The 17,668-nt window shown below is 35.4% G+C and overlaps 1 protein-coding gene across 1 annotated transcript in view; it reads left to right on the top strand.

The window, feature by feature from the left end:
• The window catches only part of LRBA (LPS responsive beige-like anchor protein), a 424,995-nt gene that overhangs the window by 290,789 nt on the left and 116,538 nt on the right, over window positions 1-17,668 (top strand). The window contains exons 45-46 of the mRNA XM_074821286.1: window positions 16,194-16,334; window positions 17,508-17,627. Of these exons, the coding sequence (XP_074677387.1) occupies window positions 16,194-16,334; window positions 17,508-17,627 (261 nt within the window). The remainder of the gene's footprint in view (window positions 1-16,193; window positions 16,335-17,507; window positions 17,628-17,668) is intronic.

Here is a 17,668-nt window from a genome sequence, read left to right on the forward strand (position 1 = left end):
AATCCCCAAAGAAGTAAGGCAATTTTTACAAGTTCTTGCTTTCAGTTCACAGTGGATTAAGCTAAAACACAGGTCTGTGAAAAACTCCAGACAATTAATTTTTTTACTACAGATTTAGTATTTTAACCTTAAAAAAGGTACTGCGTAGTCATGAAATATATATACATGTATATATGTGGATATGCATGTGTGTATATAAACATATATGTATATATATTTGAAGGCTGTGCTGTACCTTTTGTGTGTGTATATGTTTGTACAAATAAAAATAAAGGAATAATGTTTTTAAGTCCAAAGCAGAGATACACTGAGGTACTGTCACTGTAACACTTTCTAATAGTGTTATTTAATTTGAATAAATCATGAGTTTTGTGCTTTTTCTGAATGTCTGACTGACACAAATCCGTATTTGTGGGTAAAACTACACAAATTTTATATTTTAAAAATCTTTCAAAGGTAAATAATATTTTAAAATAATTTCTTCTTTTGGAATTTAATAAATGCTTTCTTAATAATCCCCAGGCCAAAAAAAATGCTTGAAGATAGTTTACAACCAACCTAGACTACACTTGTGAATTACACTTAAGTGAAAATTGAAAACAAGGGTAACATCTGTGTAGTTTGAAGTAGTATTTAAATTAAATTTGTTATGTCACAATCAAGAAAGTTATTAATGGTGGATTTTTGCAACCTCATTTCCCATTAACTTTTGTTAAATGACACTTCTGCATCTATCATGTCATTGCTAAAATAATTCAAGACAAAAAAAAGGATTCTTCAGCCGTTATACTTCTGAGGCATCTCCTTTTAATTGTATTTTAATTTGTAAACTACTCATATCAGTCAGCGCTACAGTCTTAGTCTTTCTTCCTCCACCCTGGAACTGAACCAAGTGCAGTGTAGAGCAATTCTTCCTCATTTTAGATTAGGTACCACTCTTGCCTCCATTAAGAAATTAGATAGCAAACCCGTTCTTTTTCTATGTATTTTTTTATTAACAGTGACTGGTTATATGGATTTCTCAGTTCATGAAAGTAGTCTTTGAGGATTACTAAGTACACTTTAAGTTCCGAGGGAATTTTGCTGTTGCTGAGAGAGGACATTACTTAGGGACGTTACTTAGGTTGTATCTTTATCTATACTAAACCTTCTGAATCACATGTTTGAAAACTATGAACTTAATACAGAAATAATTATTACAGTATTACATGTCAGTCATACCGTAGCATGAGTAGAAGGAGTTTCATTATTATTTAAGCCTTTAACGTGATATTCTTGGAAGCTTTTAATCTTTAAGAGGTGATTGGCAGAGAATTGCCCCTATTAGGGAATCGTGAATATTCATACATATATGTATGTTTAACATGCATTTTTTCATATGTTCTGTTAAATGTTGATCAGACAGTGCATCTTGATCTCTGAAAATGTAACTGCTGTTCTGGATGAATGCCATATACACAGCAAAAGTCTTTATGCCATACCTGTCTCAGACACAGCAGTTCAAGTTTTGGTTACTCTTTAGGCATTTCTAGCAGTATCAACTCGATGTAGTTTAAATGTTAAACTTCATGTCAGATGATGAATTCATGGCAAATATCTGAAAAACCTTGCTAATATTAAACATTGAAAATTTTGAATGTCATGTATATTGTGATATTTTCTTTGTAGTAGTTATTTTGGGGGTAATTCTTCAAAATAAGTGCTAATTACATATTGTAGCATGCTTTTGCACTGCTGAAGATATTTTAAATATTTAAAGATATTTCATTTAACTTTTTACATGGTTTTAACAGTCTTTTAACAGTCTTTTACTTGATTTCTTTTCCTTATCCACATCCAGAAATACATCACAATATAGTGCTCCCACTGAATAAAGAAAAGGAAGACCTATGAAAATAAAAAAAGAATTTCTCTTTTCTCTCTTTTCTCTCTTTTCTCTCTTTTCTCCCTTTTCTCCCTTTTCTCCCTTTTCTCCCTTTTCTCCCTTTTCTCCCTTTTCTCCCTTTTCTCCCTTTTCTCCCTTTTCTCCCTTTTCTCCCTTTTCTCCCTTTTCTCCCTTTTCTCCCTTTTCTTCTCCCTTTTCTCCCTTTTCTCCCTTTTCTCCCTTTTCTCCCTTTTCTCCCTTTTCTTCTCCCTTTTCTCCCTTTTCTCCCTTTTCTTCTCCCTTTTCTCCCTTTTCTCCCTTTTCTTCTCCCTTTTCTCCCTTTTCTCCCTTTTCTCCCTTTTCTCCCTTTTCTCCCTTTTCTCCCTTTTCTCCCTTTTCTCCCTTTTCTCCCTTTTCTCCCTTTTCTCCCTTTTCTCCCTTTTCTCCCTTTTCTCCCTTTTCTCCCTTTTCTCCCTTTTCTCCCTTTTCTCCCTTTTCTCCCTTTTCTCCCTTTTCTCCCTTTTCTCCCTTTTCTCCCTTTTCTCCCTTTTCTCCCTTTTCTCCCTTTTCTCCCTTTTCTCCCTTTTCTCCCTTTTCTCCCTTTTCTCCCTTTTCTCCCTTTTCTCCCTTTTCTCCCTTTTCTCCCTTTTCTCCCTTTTCTCCCTTTTCTCCCTTTTCTCCCTTTTCTCCCTTTTCTCCCTTCCCCTTCCCCTTCCCCTTCCCTTCCCTTTTTCTCCTTTTCCTTTCCTTCCTTTTCCTTTCCTTCCTTTTCCTTTCCTTCCTTTTCCTTTTCCTTTCCTTCCTTTTCCTTTTGTATTACAAAATGTCAAATATGAATAACAGTTTTGTTAATATATTAGCTAGAAGTTCCACAGTTAGTACAGATTTACAGAACTGCAGTGTATAGGTTAAACCAACACTTTATTTAAGCAGCTTCTTATGGCATTGTTTTGAACATCAGTCACACAATGATAAACCAAAGCAACTGAAATGGATTGTGGTTAATATTACTGTCAGCCTGACGAATGCTCCTGACAAATGCCAGGAGTGCACTGCCAGTCTGTTACCCTGCTTTGACTCGAGTGTTTATTTCTTAAGAGGTGGCTATAGTTTGGAATGAGTATTACATATTATATTTATAGCTGCATATATTTTATTTATACAACAGACACAGTTTCCCACCAGAATGTGTCCCATTTTCTGCATTACTTACGTTATTCAAAAGCACTTTTTTTCATTTTCTTTATTCAGTGGAAGCAATAAATTGCTTTGTGTTTCTGGACTTGGATAAGGAAAAAAAATAGGAGTAAAAATACATGGAAAATACTGAGATATCAAAGCATGATTTTATACTCTCAAAAGTTTGTTACAAGATCTTGCAGTATGCAAGTAGCTGTTGATAATTTTTCTTTCATAAGGCACAAAATTTCTGTAAGATCATAAACCAACACTACTAGAAAAAGAAAATTATGCTGTTCTTAAATCTTCTTTTGATTTCACTATAGCTACATGTGTACATAATAATATTTTTATTCTCATTTTTATCATTTTCATGCAATATTTGCTAAATCATCATCAATTTTATAGTGGCTGTTATGTACGTAATGACTTCTTTTCCAGTCAAGTGTACAGAAGCAACAAATAGCTCTCACCTTCAGTGAAGTGAGGTGTTTAATTGGTATGTGGGAGCCACTGATATCAAATACACTTTGACAGAAGGGAATTAATAGAATTTTTTTTTTTTTTGTACTATGACAAATTAGACTAGTTTTGTTGTTCTAATGTAAACTTCACTGTTGACTGTTCTTTAGCATGCCAGCCTGAATTCTGTTGCAGGGTGCCCATTTCAGGAGCATAAATTCACTGCACGTATAACTTCTGCTTTGTATTTTCCCCTGTAAGGAAACAGAGTGGGATGCACATGAAATTTGCTTAGTTATCTCGTTACCCCTTGGCAAAGAGCCAGAAAGTAACGAAAGTTTTGATGTGCACCTATTATACTTTTTCAAATTTTTTAGAGAAATCTTTTTGTCTAGAGAGGCATTAAAATTTGTATAGGCACTCTGTGAACCAGTGCTTTTCATGTAGGAAATGAAAATTATGTTTTATTCAGCTCATGTACCAACACAAAATCAATGCAGGTTACTCCCAGTTAAAACTGATAAAAACACCAGAAGGACTCCGTGTCCTTCTAAGCATCAAGCGTGTTCCAAAATTGGACACTAAAAGAAGGTGAGAGGAAGTGTGAGTACTAACAATAGTGGGTGAAGTGGTGGTAACTTATTTTGATAGACAATTACATCTGCAATTTAGGCACTGAAACCTATGATGCTTGACACTGCTGGACTCAGCATCTGCCCTGGTTGTCTTGTCACTGGTATTTCAGGCAGTAAATTCGTCATCTGTACCTGTGACAAAAGACATCACTTCATTAAAAAGCATTCCAAAGCCAGACAGGATAAACTTGGAAGGAAGGTACAAATATTTTCCTTTCAGGGCATTCCATGTGAATCTCTGCTTAAAACAGGACAGTACAGGAAATAAAATATTTCAAACTTTGTGTCAAACTCTCTGGCTGTTAAGAAAAGGTCGAGTATATTTTCTAGAATTTTGGATCACCTCAAGAAACAGTGGTAGAGATATCAAGACGAGCCCCCATCTGCAGTCAGCCTGAAGCCCTGATACCTGAAAAGGAGACACATTTTTCATTATTCATTTGTTAGTCTGCTAAGGATTTTGATATTTTTAGTATAAAGTATATCTATCAGATTCTCTTCATTATCAGATAACAAGTTCTCGTGCTTTCTTTGTGAAATGCAACTTGCTTCTTTGAGGAGGACACTCTACCCTCTCTAAAATTGTATGCAGAATAGGAAACAGTTGAGAGAAATTATTACAGAAACTGGTTTATCACCTTGCTGTAGGTGTATGTTTGATGTCCATACTTGTTTGTGCAAAGGGGTCAACATATCTAGACATTTGATGTCATCATGTTACAAGAAACTTCTAGGGGACGAGAAGCATTCAAACAGGAAGCAATACTCTGAGCAGTACCTCGTTTTTGGGGATGCATGTGTTGGTGCCATTTAGGAAACCATAAAAGAGCAAAATCTAGCTGAGAGAACAGAGACCGTTTCTTCCCAGTCTGTCCTCTTTGAATATAAAGAGACCGAGCTTTAAAAGGGGTGGGGGAGTGGAAGGAATTGTAAATGTGCTTGGGGTTCTTGTGATATCAGAAGTCAAAAGTCAAGTCCCTCTTTGAAGAAAGCTGTGCAAGAGTGTGAAGTTCTCGTGTTCACATCCCAGAACAGTGCTATAATTTTAGGACTATTACGGGCTTTCTTTGTTTGGACCAGGAAATCTATTGCGGAATTAGAACTAAAGTGCTGCATAGTCTTTTATATTCCCATGAAAAGTTTTGGTTTAACAGCAGAAGTTTTTCCCACTTGTAAATGGGGGGAAAGTGATTTTGCAACTCTCGAATGCCAGCAACCCTCAGACAGATCCCGTCGGGGACTTTTGTGAATGATGAAATCAGTCAATTTTCCTTTCTGACAGCTGAATCAATCCGTTGGATCATTTCCTTTAGCACATTTGCCAACTTTGTCAGGAGACAAAGGTGCCAGCGGTGCCAGGGTTGGTTCTGCAGCACCATGGTCAGGTCCCCGGGCAGGGCGCGGCCCCGGGGCCCGCCGGGCTGGGCCGAGCAGCACCATGGACAGGGGCCGCACCCACCAATCCCGGCAGTGCCGCTGGGAAGCTGGACCGCGGCCACCCCCACGGCTTCTTTCTTTGAACCAAATCCTGACGGGATTGGAAACCCGATTTAGACACGATCCTTCGAGACGCTAAACTGTCTGCTGCGTCTGAAGCAGTTCTAACTCTTCTGGATTTTAGTATCAATCTCTGCTTGATATCCACTTATTTCACTTACAAGCATAAAAATCTCTGTCTTTGAATGTTGGTTTGAGCTTCATGGAGCATCTATCTCGGGACCTTTTTCAGAATAAACATGTGATTTCCATGCATGTTTAACTGCTTATTCCTCCACAGCTCTTATAGAGACTTGCTGAGACTTAAACTTCACCCAAATACATCTCTGAAATGAGTTATCAAAACAGAATCACAGAATTACCTAGGTTGGAAAAGATCTTGAAGATCATCTATGCCAACCATTAAACATACTTCCTGAAATCCTACTCTTAGTCTAGATAGAATTTTTTAAATATTCTAGGAATTTCCATTGCTCTATTATAGTGTCATAACCATCTTTTTATATCTTTGTCTTTTTCCCCTATCATTAGTTGGTTATTCTCTGTGTCATACATCTCCTCTAAAGAATATGTGAGTGTTCTTTCTTTTCCCTGTTTTCTTCTTTTCCCATTAGAAGCTTATTTTTTGAAGTCACAAGAAGCATACTCTTTGCACTTCAGATGCACATAGCAGTTTCTAAGATCACTTAATTCTTTTCAATCTTTTTTTTTTTTTTTTTTTTTTTTTTTAATTGTTACTTATTTAGGTATGAGAGCAAAAGCCAAATTTACAGGATTAATAAAAATCATTTTGGTAATGAGCCTAATAATCTTAATCTTCCCCTGTCTCAAGGAGGAATATTGTTTGGAATGCAGAAATTCTGATAGACAAGAAAAACATAAACTCAAAATAATCAATGAATATTTAAAATGCTATTCTTATTTCTATCTGATGTTATTGTCCATCCTGCTCTTGTTTCAGTTTTACATGCCCTGAACATATGTCATCTTCTAATTGGAAATGAACTGAGTGAGGTTCATGACCTTTTAAATGATCACAAGAAACCATGGGGCACATGTCTGGTCATAAAATGTACTAGCAATCAAAATAAAGTAATTTCACACACATGTCTTGGGCCATAGACATTTTAAATGTGTGTTTTCTGTCTTCCTAATGTAAAGTGAATGTTATTCTCTTGATACAGTCTCTTTGTCTTTTTATATTCATACATTTGAACTCCAGCAGATGATGAGCTGCTACAGCACACATCTGTGTAATTCAGATTTCTGAACGAGCATTATGGTGGCTAAGTTGAAAATTGCACTCATACTGGAAATGAGGATGGGTTTTGTCTCATACTGGAGCTGTCTAAAACCGAGTTGATCAAACTCTTAGGAGCAGGAAGCCTGTTGGGGTCAAAGGACAATCCAGGTATAAAAATAGTGCTCAAAGAAAATGAGAACATGGTAAAATAATAATAATTATAATCTTTGTTTAAGGAGGAGTTTATGGTGGTTCTGAGGCTGTGGACTTACTTTGATGGACACATCAGATGGTCTGTCTCAAACTCAAATTATCAGCAGATGAAAGTGAGGATCAAGTGAAGGAAATTGATAGAAAAAGATCACTAGGAGAAGATGGTATGATCCTAAAACCTTGAGTTGAGTAGTCTAATAAGATTAAGAAAAAATAATTCACATATAATATCCAGCCAACCAGTTGAAACTGCCTCAGTGTCAGAAACACAAGGTTAGTTTCCAAAGCGGGGGGTTACTGGCATTCCAGAGGTCTTTTCTGTACTTTATACTGTTTAGCATATATGGTAATCCGAAAAAGAAGACAAATGGGGAGCAGATAAAACTTTCTGATAATACTGTCTGGGTGGAATTGAAGATGATGGCTGACTAATCAGGAGATCTTATGGAATAAATAAAATGATGGATGAATTTACCTTAGGAGCGAAGCAATGCATATGTGAAAAAATATACATTGATGGGCTCTTAGCTGACTATTTATTTTCAGGATTGATATAATCGGATTGTAATAGTTCTATGAAACAGTACAGATTACAGTAAAAAACTCTTCATACTTTCCCAAGTACATCTTTCTAGCCTGCTGCTGCTCTTTTTGTAGGGCTTGGTGCTTACACATGACACACAATAAGGTATATTTTGTGTGCCCTGACAGTGTGTAATCTACAGAAAATGCAAATTCATGTCAGCTTTTAGCTTGAGGTTCTGTGCTGTTAGTACAAGCCAGAAGGATTATGCTTTTAGTTCCGATTGTCTACTATAGATCTGGTCTTAGGTATAGTGAGTGCTGTTTTCTGTGACAGTGGCTTGTATGATGTGTTGGCAGAGGAGCATGGACTGTGAAGGGAAGGCAGAGAGAGAATCTTTTCATCTCCTGCAGCATTCAAGTGCATTCAGCTTCTCACTAAACCCTGTTTCTTGAAATCCATAAAGGGTTTGAGGTTTTTGGGTTTGTTTTGTTTTTTCAAATAAATGAATGATGATGCAGGGATTTCTTTCACTTGACAAGTTATGTCATGGATAGTATATGCAAATGGTTGCTTTTGGCTGGCAGGGTTGTTTTCTAAGTAAGGCAACTACAATGCTGTTACCCTCCTCACTACTGGCAAGCAGCTTGATTTCTCCACATGATTCCCAGGGACGTGTAGCTTCCTTTCTCCCTGACCTTTTGGAAGTGTACAACACCCAACAGCTCTCTTCAATTTGCCTTCCCGGTAGTGTTGAGGTGTAGTAATACCTCAAATACGCAGTTCAGTTGTGCTGAACAATTGATTAAACCTTATGTAAAAGTGTATGTGTGCTTAATTAGTTTGCCAGTTTGCAGTTCAGCAGTGCATTGTTGGGAATCTGCTACAGATGGTTGTAATACCGTTTGATACTATTGTTAGTAATATGATGGCATGGAGATTTTTCCTTTGAATTCAAATCCTTCCAAGATTTTAGATGACCGGAAGGTGTATCCTGTCACTAATATATTGCTAAAACATTGCTAATATTGCTAAACTGTTTTTCTTCATTTTTTTATGCTTCAGATTTGTGTATGATCCATTTTTGAACTGTGGACTTTGAGAATCTTCCGTGTTTTGCACCATTAAATATTATTTATGTTGACATGTTCAGACATTCTAGTTATTAGACCACCTTTAGATCAGTTTTTCCTGACTGTTCTTGTCTCAAAGAAATGTGTAAGCTCTTAAAAAAAATCTTAATAATAAGCCATATGTACAAATACTTTTAATTTTATTTGCATGCACGCAACTATCTTCTGCTTTTATTCCAGGCCTTGATTGAATTCTCAGTTTCCCTACAATAGAAAATTGAGCTTCTAAGAATTTTTTGTAATATAATGTGGCGTGGTAAATTTCATGATGTGATTTCTGGTAAATAGGGTCTTTTCAAAGAAAGCTTGTAAGGACTGACAACTATTTAAAAAAGCATGTTTACATAAAAAAGCTCAGTGGTTTTAGCATGTACAGATTCTATTAATTTTGTTTTAGAAAGCATTGAGATAAGAGGATTACGGAGTTTCATCCCATATGCAGTGCACCAGGAAATGCCCAGGGATCCTACATCTGATAAAAATGCTGATCACAGTCAGCTGGTTATACTTGTCACTTAGTTAAAGGAGCTGCTGGGAAATAGTTGTCTGCACCCTGAGCTGTGTGTGCAAGTATTAAATGAGGTGGCTGGTAGCCATTTATCTGTGTTTCTTCAGTAGTGTAAATAAAAAGATATATCTAAGTAAAGAAATCATTTGCATGTAAAAGTAACTGCAAGTTTGTTATACTGGAGTGCTCTTGACGGGCTTTATTGCATCATGTGCACCAGCCTGTATATGTGGGAAGATGCTGAGTCATTTCATAGGAAGTTGTAAGTCCAGAAGCTCATCTAGCTCAATCTCTTGCCTCTATGAAGAGTCAGTAGCAGGAGCCTAGTAAAAAAGAAAAGAAAGAGGGCACATAAAACATCATCCTTTCCTTCAGATAACGTCCCACCTTTGGCAACCACAAGCTTAACTACTTTGTAAAGTGGGGAAATAATTTAGACAGTTATGTTTAATGGCCACTGATGGACTGGTAGGCTAGTTGTCTTTTTTTTTTTTTTTTTTTTAAACCCATTTATATTTGTTCTGCATTGCTCCCTGAAGCAACGAAACTAGCAACTTAATTACATGAGAAGGTATAATTTTCTTTGCTTTGTAACTAGAGTAGTTACGGCTTTTTTGTTTGTTTGTTCTCTGTGGACCACATGCAGTCTTGCTTGCTTGCAACTCTTATCTATACCTGAAAATTATTTTAGTTTAAGGTTGACATAAAAAGAACAGAAAATATTCTTCAGAACCTGCTTTACATTATTGCCCCATTTTTTTATCTTCTCCCTGCAAATTTTCAAGTATCATAATTATTTGAAATACCTATATTCAGAATAATGGATTAGAATTATAACTATGAGTATAATGACCTGCCAATTCTAAAGGGGAAGAAGCTCAACTAGAAGGACCATTAACAAATATCCAGAGGATGTCTACTCAACAAATTCACCAGAGGTGTGTGTAGACTTTAGTGATTGGAAGAGAAGGCAGCACAGCTATATGATTTTTTTTCTGATTTCATATCTTGATGTCAAAATCGGTAGAGTACACTCACTAATATTTATAATTACTGCACAGTTTCAACATTGCATATACAAAAGGTGTTTGACCATAGGATTCCTTATTTCGCTAAGAAACCACATAAAATTCAAGTAGCTGCTTGTGTTGAAGTTCTCAAAAACTGAGTGTTATAAAGTGACTAAAATATTATTTATATGAATAATATAAATATATTTAATATTATAATATAAAATATGAATTAATAGTAAAAATAGTAAATCACTTTAGAATTGGAGCAGAAATTATTGTGTATCACTTAAATACTTACTGGGGAAGAATACAAATGTTCTGTCAAGTTCTGTCCCTTTGGCTTCAGCCAAGTATTGACATCCAAATTCACAGTTCCCCCCTCCTAGCCTAGCTTTTGGTGTAGGATTTGGGCATCTGCTGTGAAACCAGTGCTTTTGGGAATGAATTGGTAAGGATTGTTATTCTCCTTGGTAAATAGTTTCCATTTTTTATGTCTTTCCTGGAGCAGCTCAAGGAAAAGTTTAGTTGATCAATGAGTTCAAACAGTTCAGCAGATCATTGTGTGTGTTCTTTTCTTTGAGATATGGTTCTTTAATGAATTTGAGTTACATATGTGTTAAAGGTAAGATGCCCTCTAAAGAAGATGGAGGAGTTGCAGGACCTAATTTTTAAGAAAGCAGTACTCAGTTGTTTGAGAGGAAGAATGGTGAGTTCTAGTAGTGAGTGAGAGTAGGTTCAGAGGGGGGTATGGCATTTTGTGGCTCTTCTCAAACACAAAAATGACAGATGAAAGAGTGGTGATCTACATGATATGAGTTTATTCCCAGATATTTCCCAGTAGACCTAAGTTAATAAAGTTTGGGTATAATTAAACCCTTGCATCTTGTCCTCTGTCTCGGAAAAAGAGTTTTACTCAGATGATCAAGAAGTCCCACTAGTATTGTCTAGTTCTGGGAGTTAATTATGTGTTGGTAATACTTGAAGTAACTAACCAAGCAGCCCTCTAAAAATGCAGTTGTGATTAGATTGCAGAAGAGTATACAGCACTCAGCATATTTACAACAGTAAGATCCAGTGTTAACTGGAACATTGAACACATTTCAGATATCTGTATGTTAGAATACGTTGAATATTACGAATTGAATATGGATCTGTACATTAGAATACATTGCCTTTAAAATGGAAGACCTGAAGAGCTCAATTTCTTTTGTTTATTAAAAAGTCTAATTATAGTCTCTAAGTATCTTTATATACAGAAGATACTGGGTAAGTAGAGGCTCTGTGATATATCAGAGAGAAGTGTAATAAGATTTCTTTGGTAACACACCAGTAAATTCATAGCCGAACCGAAGTGTGTATTTTTTAGGATGAGGATCACAATTATCGGTAGAAAAAGCTTCCAAGAAAAATAGCAGATTGTCCACATGCTCGAGAGTCAGATGCCTTTCTGGAAAGCAGGTTGGCCAAATACAGCTCATGCTATAATCAAGTATAAACAGTTGGGCTCAAAATCATGTAATGGAAAGGCATTTAATGGCTTGTCATACAAACACAAGGCTAGATGAGATGACCTAATGGTCCCCCTGGTCCTTTAAGCCCTATGAATATATGAAAAATATCAGTAATGAAAACCAGATAGTCATCTTGAAAATAAAATGCATGAAAAACAAACATCATACTTGGCAAAGATGCTACAAAACATAATTCAATGATACAGACAATTGTATTCACAGGAATCCAAATACCTGGTTGGTTGTGGATAAGAAAACACTATAAGCAATCACACGGAAAAGCATTTTTTCTTTTTTCCCCCATTTTTTATTTTTTTAAAAAAACCTTTCTTTCTTTCCTTTCTTTTTGCATGGTGAAGAAGTTTTGAAACACAAATTTCAAAGAACAATATTTTAATTAATTTTTAAATATTTCTGTTTGCACTGGTCAGCATGGACTTCATTCCTGGAACCGCCTACTTTTCAGAACTCACAGGCACTTGTACAGATCTCCTGATTTCCAGTAGTAATTGTTCAGATTGCTGTCTTCATCAAATGAGGTAACAGTTAACAGTGAAGACGAAACTATGGTATCTTGACTACTTACTGTTTGCAGTAATTAAATGCAATTTACTGCCACAGTACTCTAGTATTTCATGGATTTTGAATATTAATGAGTTAAAAACTTTTCCCAGTATTACAATGGACAGCAGACAGTAAAAGTGGTAATGTTTGTTTTAATAACAGAAGCCAATAACAAAAGGCGGCGTGGTTAAGAACAGGGTATGTCTGTTTACTCAGAGTAGCACTATTTAAAAAATGAAAACACATTAGATAGGAATAAAAAGCACCTATTTTTCTTCTTGAATGTGTAACTATAAATAAACATATCGTAATTCTTTCTTCATAAGACTTCGGTCTGCTTATGTTAGGTCATTAGCAATTTTCCAAAATGTATGTGTTCTTGGACATGAGCGACAGAATCCAGGAGATATTCTGCCCTATGTAGAGGAGCAGTGAGCATTCTGCTTTCTTCTGTTGGGTGCAACAGGGCCTCTTCTGAAAATGGAGGCGGGATGAGCCACTGTTCCAATGTCTGGCACAGGGTAAGATTAAGAACCAACAAATACAACTGTACACGATAGCATCTGGACATATTTAACAGCAGTAGATGGTAAGAGTCAGTGTGTTTTCTCAGTTATTTTTCAACAAACCATTTTTCTTTGTTGTGTCTCAAAGAAAGCAAGCAGGCTTGGTCCAAACAGTGAGACTTACCGTATTCAGTTCTTGGTCAAAATGTGAGGTTTATTTATTTTGAGGCATTCCTAGATTTGAGAGCACTTGAAAAATTAATACCAAATGCGTTTGTTTTTTTTAGGAATACCTTGTAGCACTTGTTATAAGAACCACTTTGGGTCAAAATCCAGGTGATCATGCCTTTGGAAAAGAGAAAAACAAAAAGTTCCTCACCCCAATTCTTCTTCCAGTTTGGACCCTTTTTTGAATGAATTCTGAAATGAATACCTTACGCTTTATTAATTTTTCAATGCAGTTTGAAAACTTAGCAGCCATAAGTTATTTCTTTTTTTTGTCTTGACTCCTGTAATCTCATCCATTGTTTTTGCTTCTTGGAATTTTTCCATCTCTACTTTCTCTACACCCCACCCCCCCCCCATCTAAAGAAGCATTTTTAATTGGTGAACTAATAGCTAATTTTCCTCTCTGAAAAGAGCTACTGCAAAGAAAATATGTTCTGGAATTTCTGGATATGAAAGCTTTTCAGCTTGTTCTTCCTTAGTGGTCTGTAGCCATAGGAAAACCATGTTGAACAGTGTAAATTTGTGGTCTCACAGCTACATCTAGCATAGCTTAGTTTGGAGTTACTCTTTTTCCCTTGGAGTTTACCCACAGGGGAGGGAATCCAGTATGTAATCATGATTCTCTGTTAATTTTGAAATACGAAATAATTACAAAATTTCAATTAATTTCTTTACTAAATTAAAAGTCAGTGGGTATTTGAATATTCCTTCTCTGTGCTTTATTCTGCAGCTCAAGCTTAGTTAACTGTTCACAGTGCAGTGTAACACTAGAATCACCTCATCCTTAGAAGCAGTTGTCAGAAAAATATGGGCCTGCCTGGTAGAATGTATTAGCCCAATACATTGTCTCCATTTTATTATGAAGCTGCTGGGGAAGCTGTGATATACAGCACTGTCATTACAGATCTATTGTTAGAAGGGTTCTACAGTCTTCTGTGCTCTGCCATTAATTTATAGCAGTAAACAATATGTAGCCCTCCAACTGCAGCAAAGCAGAATCTTTTAATGAGGTGGATGTTATTACCACAATAAATCAGTGCATTCGTGTAATGTATAATTCAATGTGTGTATTCCCACTGTAACTTCTCTGAGTAAGCTGATAGTGTATCATTGTCAGTGCACAGCTCCACAGTTCTTTTTTTTTTCCCTAAGCTTTCTTTCATTTGGGGACTTTTTTTATTTGCTTGCAAATAAATGTGACATGTCTTGATAGTTGTCCTGTTGCAGGCTTCAGAAACCAACTGTAACAATAACAGCCAAAATCAATACTGTGGATTCTGGCTATATGGATCTCTGCATGATACCTTTTTTTTTTTTTTTTTTTTTGAAGAGAATGAAATCAATTCTAATTGGGTTTAGCTTTATATTCAAGGAATGTAATTCTATAACTATTGATTTGGGCTATACTCATTTGGAGAGTAATAAAAATAGGGGCAGATAAAGAGAATACATAAAATCTTACAGAACCGTACAGCACAACACTGTTTCTATTTTTAATTTATATAATTTGTCTACCAATGACCTTCTTTCTTCTTTTTTCCCTCAAGCATGGCTGAGTCTTTAGGGAAAATCAGTACAGATGGAGATTCCAAAATGGTTCTTTCAACAAAGAGACTTCTTGGAGTCAGTTTCATTCTTCCCTGGAATAAATTTGCTAAATCAGATAAAAATCCTTTTGTACAGGAACCACTTCTTTTAAAGGGTTATATTTCAAATTAGTGAACTGCAAAAATAGTAATTAACCTAAGATGTTTTCCTTATCCTACTGCAATGTGAAAGCCACTCTAAGTAAAAAGTGTAAGATTAGATCTTAGGTCAGTCATAGATCTAATCTGTCCTAGAAGAGAAAGTACTTTGAAGTCTGTATGCCAAATTTCACGTGAGCTGCAAAGAAGCAGTTATTTGAATAATAATAATAATCGGAATAGCAGACATAGTTTTTCCCTTGAACTATGCTTGAATTAGTGACTAGGTTACTGATACTTTTGTTCAAGCACTTTTCTTTTAAAGTTTTTCCTTACTTTGCAGTGTATTCTTAAGTATATTTGTTCTTGCAGAACAGAAAAAAGAAAATACTTCTGTGTGTTTATTCTTTATTTATACTTCAGTGCATCCATTGCCTGTACAGATGGGCATCATTTACATTAATAACACACGAACAGTATGCTCAGTATGTATACAAAAAAATTGTGTTGCATATAGGTTTTGCACATATATACAAAGATCTTTTAGACCCCTTAGAGCATTTTACATGTGGAATGGCTAAACTTTTGGGTTTCGCAGTGATTTATGCGACCTATACTCATTTTTTCCAAATCCTTTTATATAAAAGTCTGCTGAAGAAATACACAGCTATAGATAACAAAACATTATATTTCTTACATTTAAATAAATCCCTGGGTGTTTATGTCCTAGGTGAGCGCTGAACAAAGAATAACAATGTTGGTGAAAGTGTGATAGACTTTTTTAGTCACGCATGTGTTATTTGTTTCTTTATATTTGTTTGTATATAGAAATTCTGCTATTTTATTTGTCTATTTGTCTATAAGTTTCAAGTTTTATCCATTAGGTAAAACTTGCCTTGGGATGGTAACTGGAAAACATAGAAACAAGATAAGGACTATCAAAATTCCAAATGCATGTTAATATTCTTCCACTCTATCGGTCATTATTTTTTTCCTCCAAAAATGTCCAAAGATGTTTCTTGTTGTTGCTTACCATTTGCTTGTTAGTGTATTTAACATGCACACGTATGTCCAGGTACACAAGTTAACAATTCTTTGTGCAAGACATTCCACTGTGCAGTGGTTTTTAGCCATTGACTTGAATCAGCAGTAAATAGAAATGAAATAGAATAGAAATGAAGCCCGTATGAATGCAAAAGAGATCTTTTTCCAGCCAGCCGTATGCGTGTGCATAGAATACTGGTTTGAAATACACAGATTTGTTTAGGTGCTTACAGAATCCAACATCTGCTTTTGCAAAACACCAGACCCAGTCTTCTCCATGCATACTGACAATTCTGGTCACCAAAAAGAGCGAGGGGAGTATGACGTGATCATAGATCATGTTATCTTTATTTACTTGATGTATTTATTTTTACAAACCTTGTAGCCTATTGGAGCTTTGAACCCAAAGAGAGCAGCGTTCTTTGCCGAGAGATACGAATCGTGGGAAGATGATCAGGTTCCAAAATTTCACTATGGCACACATTATTCAACTGCAAGTTTTGCACTCACGTGGTTATTAAGAATTGTAAGTATATCTTTTAGAAATGCTTTTCCTTTAAATGGTAATGAAAGCAACAAATGAAGAAACTAAAACTCAATGGCATAGGAGAGTACTGAAATTTTCTACTCATTGTAATCAGTAGCATAGGATAAATGTATTCCAAAGTTTGAGCAGAAGATATTAATTTTTACAGTACATCCTTTTCAAATCAGTAAAGCTTTTTCTCCTTAAAAAACGCTTTTTAGTCTACATTTTTATACTATAAACGTGGTTAAATTTCCTTCCTTGCATATTTTCTGACTGGATCATGTACTGAACATTTGTGGTTCTTACTGAAGATATTTAGTTTTCACCTCCTAATGAGTGTAAATGAGTTGGTCTCTGATGATCATGAAATTCTGTGATGTAAACAATTAATTTTTTAAAATCTGCTGCAATGTGTATGGAAGTAACTTTTGAGATGCTACATATTGATAATGTATTGGTTAAACAATGCATTTTTCCATAAAATTGAAAGGCGATTTATCTCCTAGAAAGTAATTTCTTTGGGAAGGCATTAGCAGCACATCATTAATTAAAGCTTGTTAGAATGTACAAGCTTACATAAATCCTTGAAGTAATTTATAGCGCTTAGCTAATTTCAAGCAATTATCCACTAATATGTGCTTAAGTGTTCTTTAACTAAGAGGAGGCTTTTAAATCTTTCAAACATTTTTCTTTTCTAAATAATAAATTACATATTAAACAATAGCAATCATAAAGTATTGAATGCTACCCTTTATATTAATAGATTACCTTGAACAAAACAAAACGCGTGTGTTATTTTTGTTACATGTTAGTTTAAAAAATACCTAAGGTAAAAATATTGAGTTTTTTCCTGTTTTCGAGAGCGATTTGGGTCACAACTGTAGTTTCTCCTCCAGCGTGTAAATATTTTCTTTTGATTTTCTTTGCTTTACCTGAATATATAAGCAGGGAGTAGGAATAAAAAGCATTTATTGAACAAATAAACATCAGTTTCTATTTCTCATTTTTGGGTAATAGAATTAACCCTTTGCAATTAATCATGTGTCTGCCAGAAAAATAGCTTCATTAATAACCAAACCCCAAAAGAATAATAAATCCCGTCTTTTTTTCCCCTGAACTTCCTAAGGAAATACACTGCTGTTTTTAATTGATCTTTTTATATGTATTTAGGAACCCTTTACAACACTTTTCCTAAATCTACAAGGTGGGAAGTTTGATCACGCGGATAGAACTTTTTCATCTGTTTCAAGAGCATGGCGCAATAGTCAGCGTGATACTTCTGATATCAAGGTAAAAACTCTCCTGAAAGGTGTTATAACATATTTTATACT

Source organism: Strix aluco, chromosome 4 (assembly GCF_031877795.1).
Source record: "Strix aluco isolate bStrAlu1 chromosome 4, bStrAlu1.hap1, whole genome shotgun sequence".
NCBI classification, from domain to species: Eukaryota; Metazoa; Chordata; class Aves; order Strigiformes; family Strigidae; genus Strix; species Strix aluco.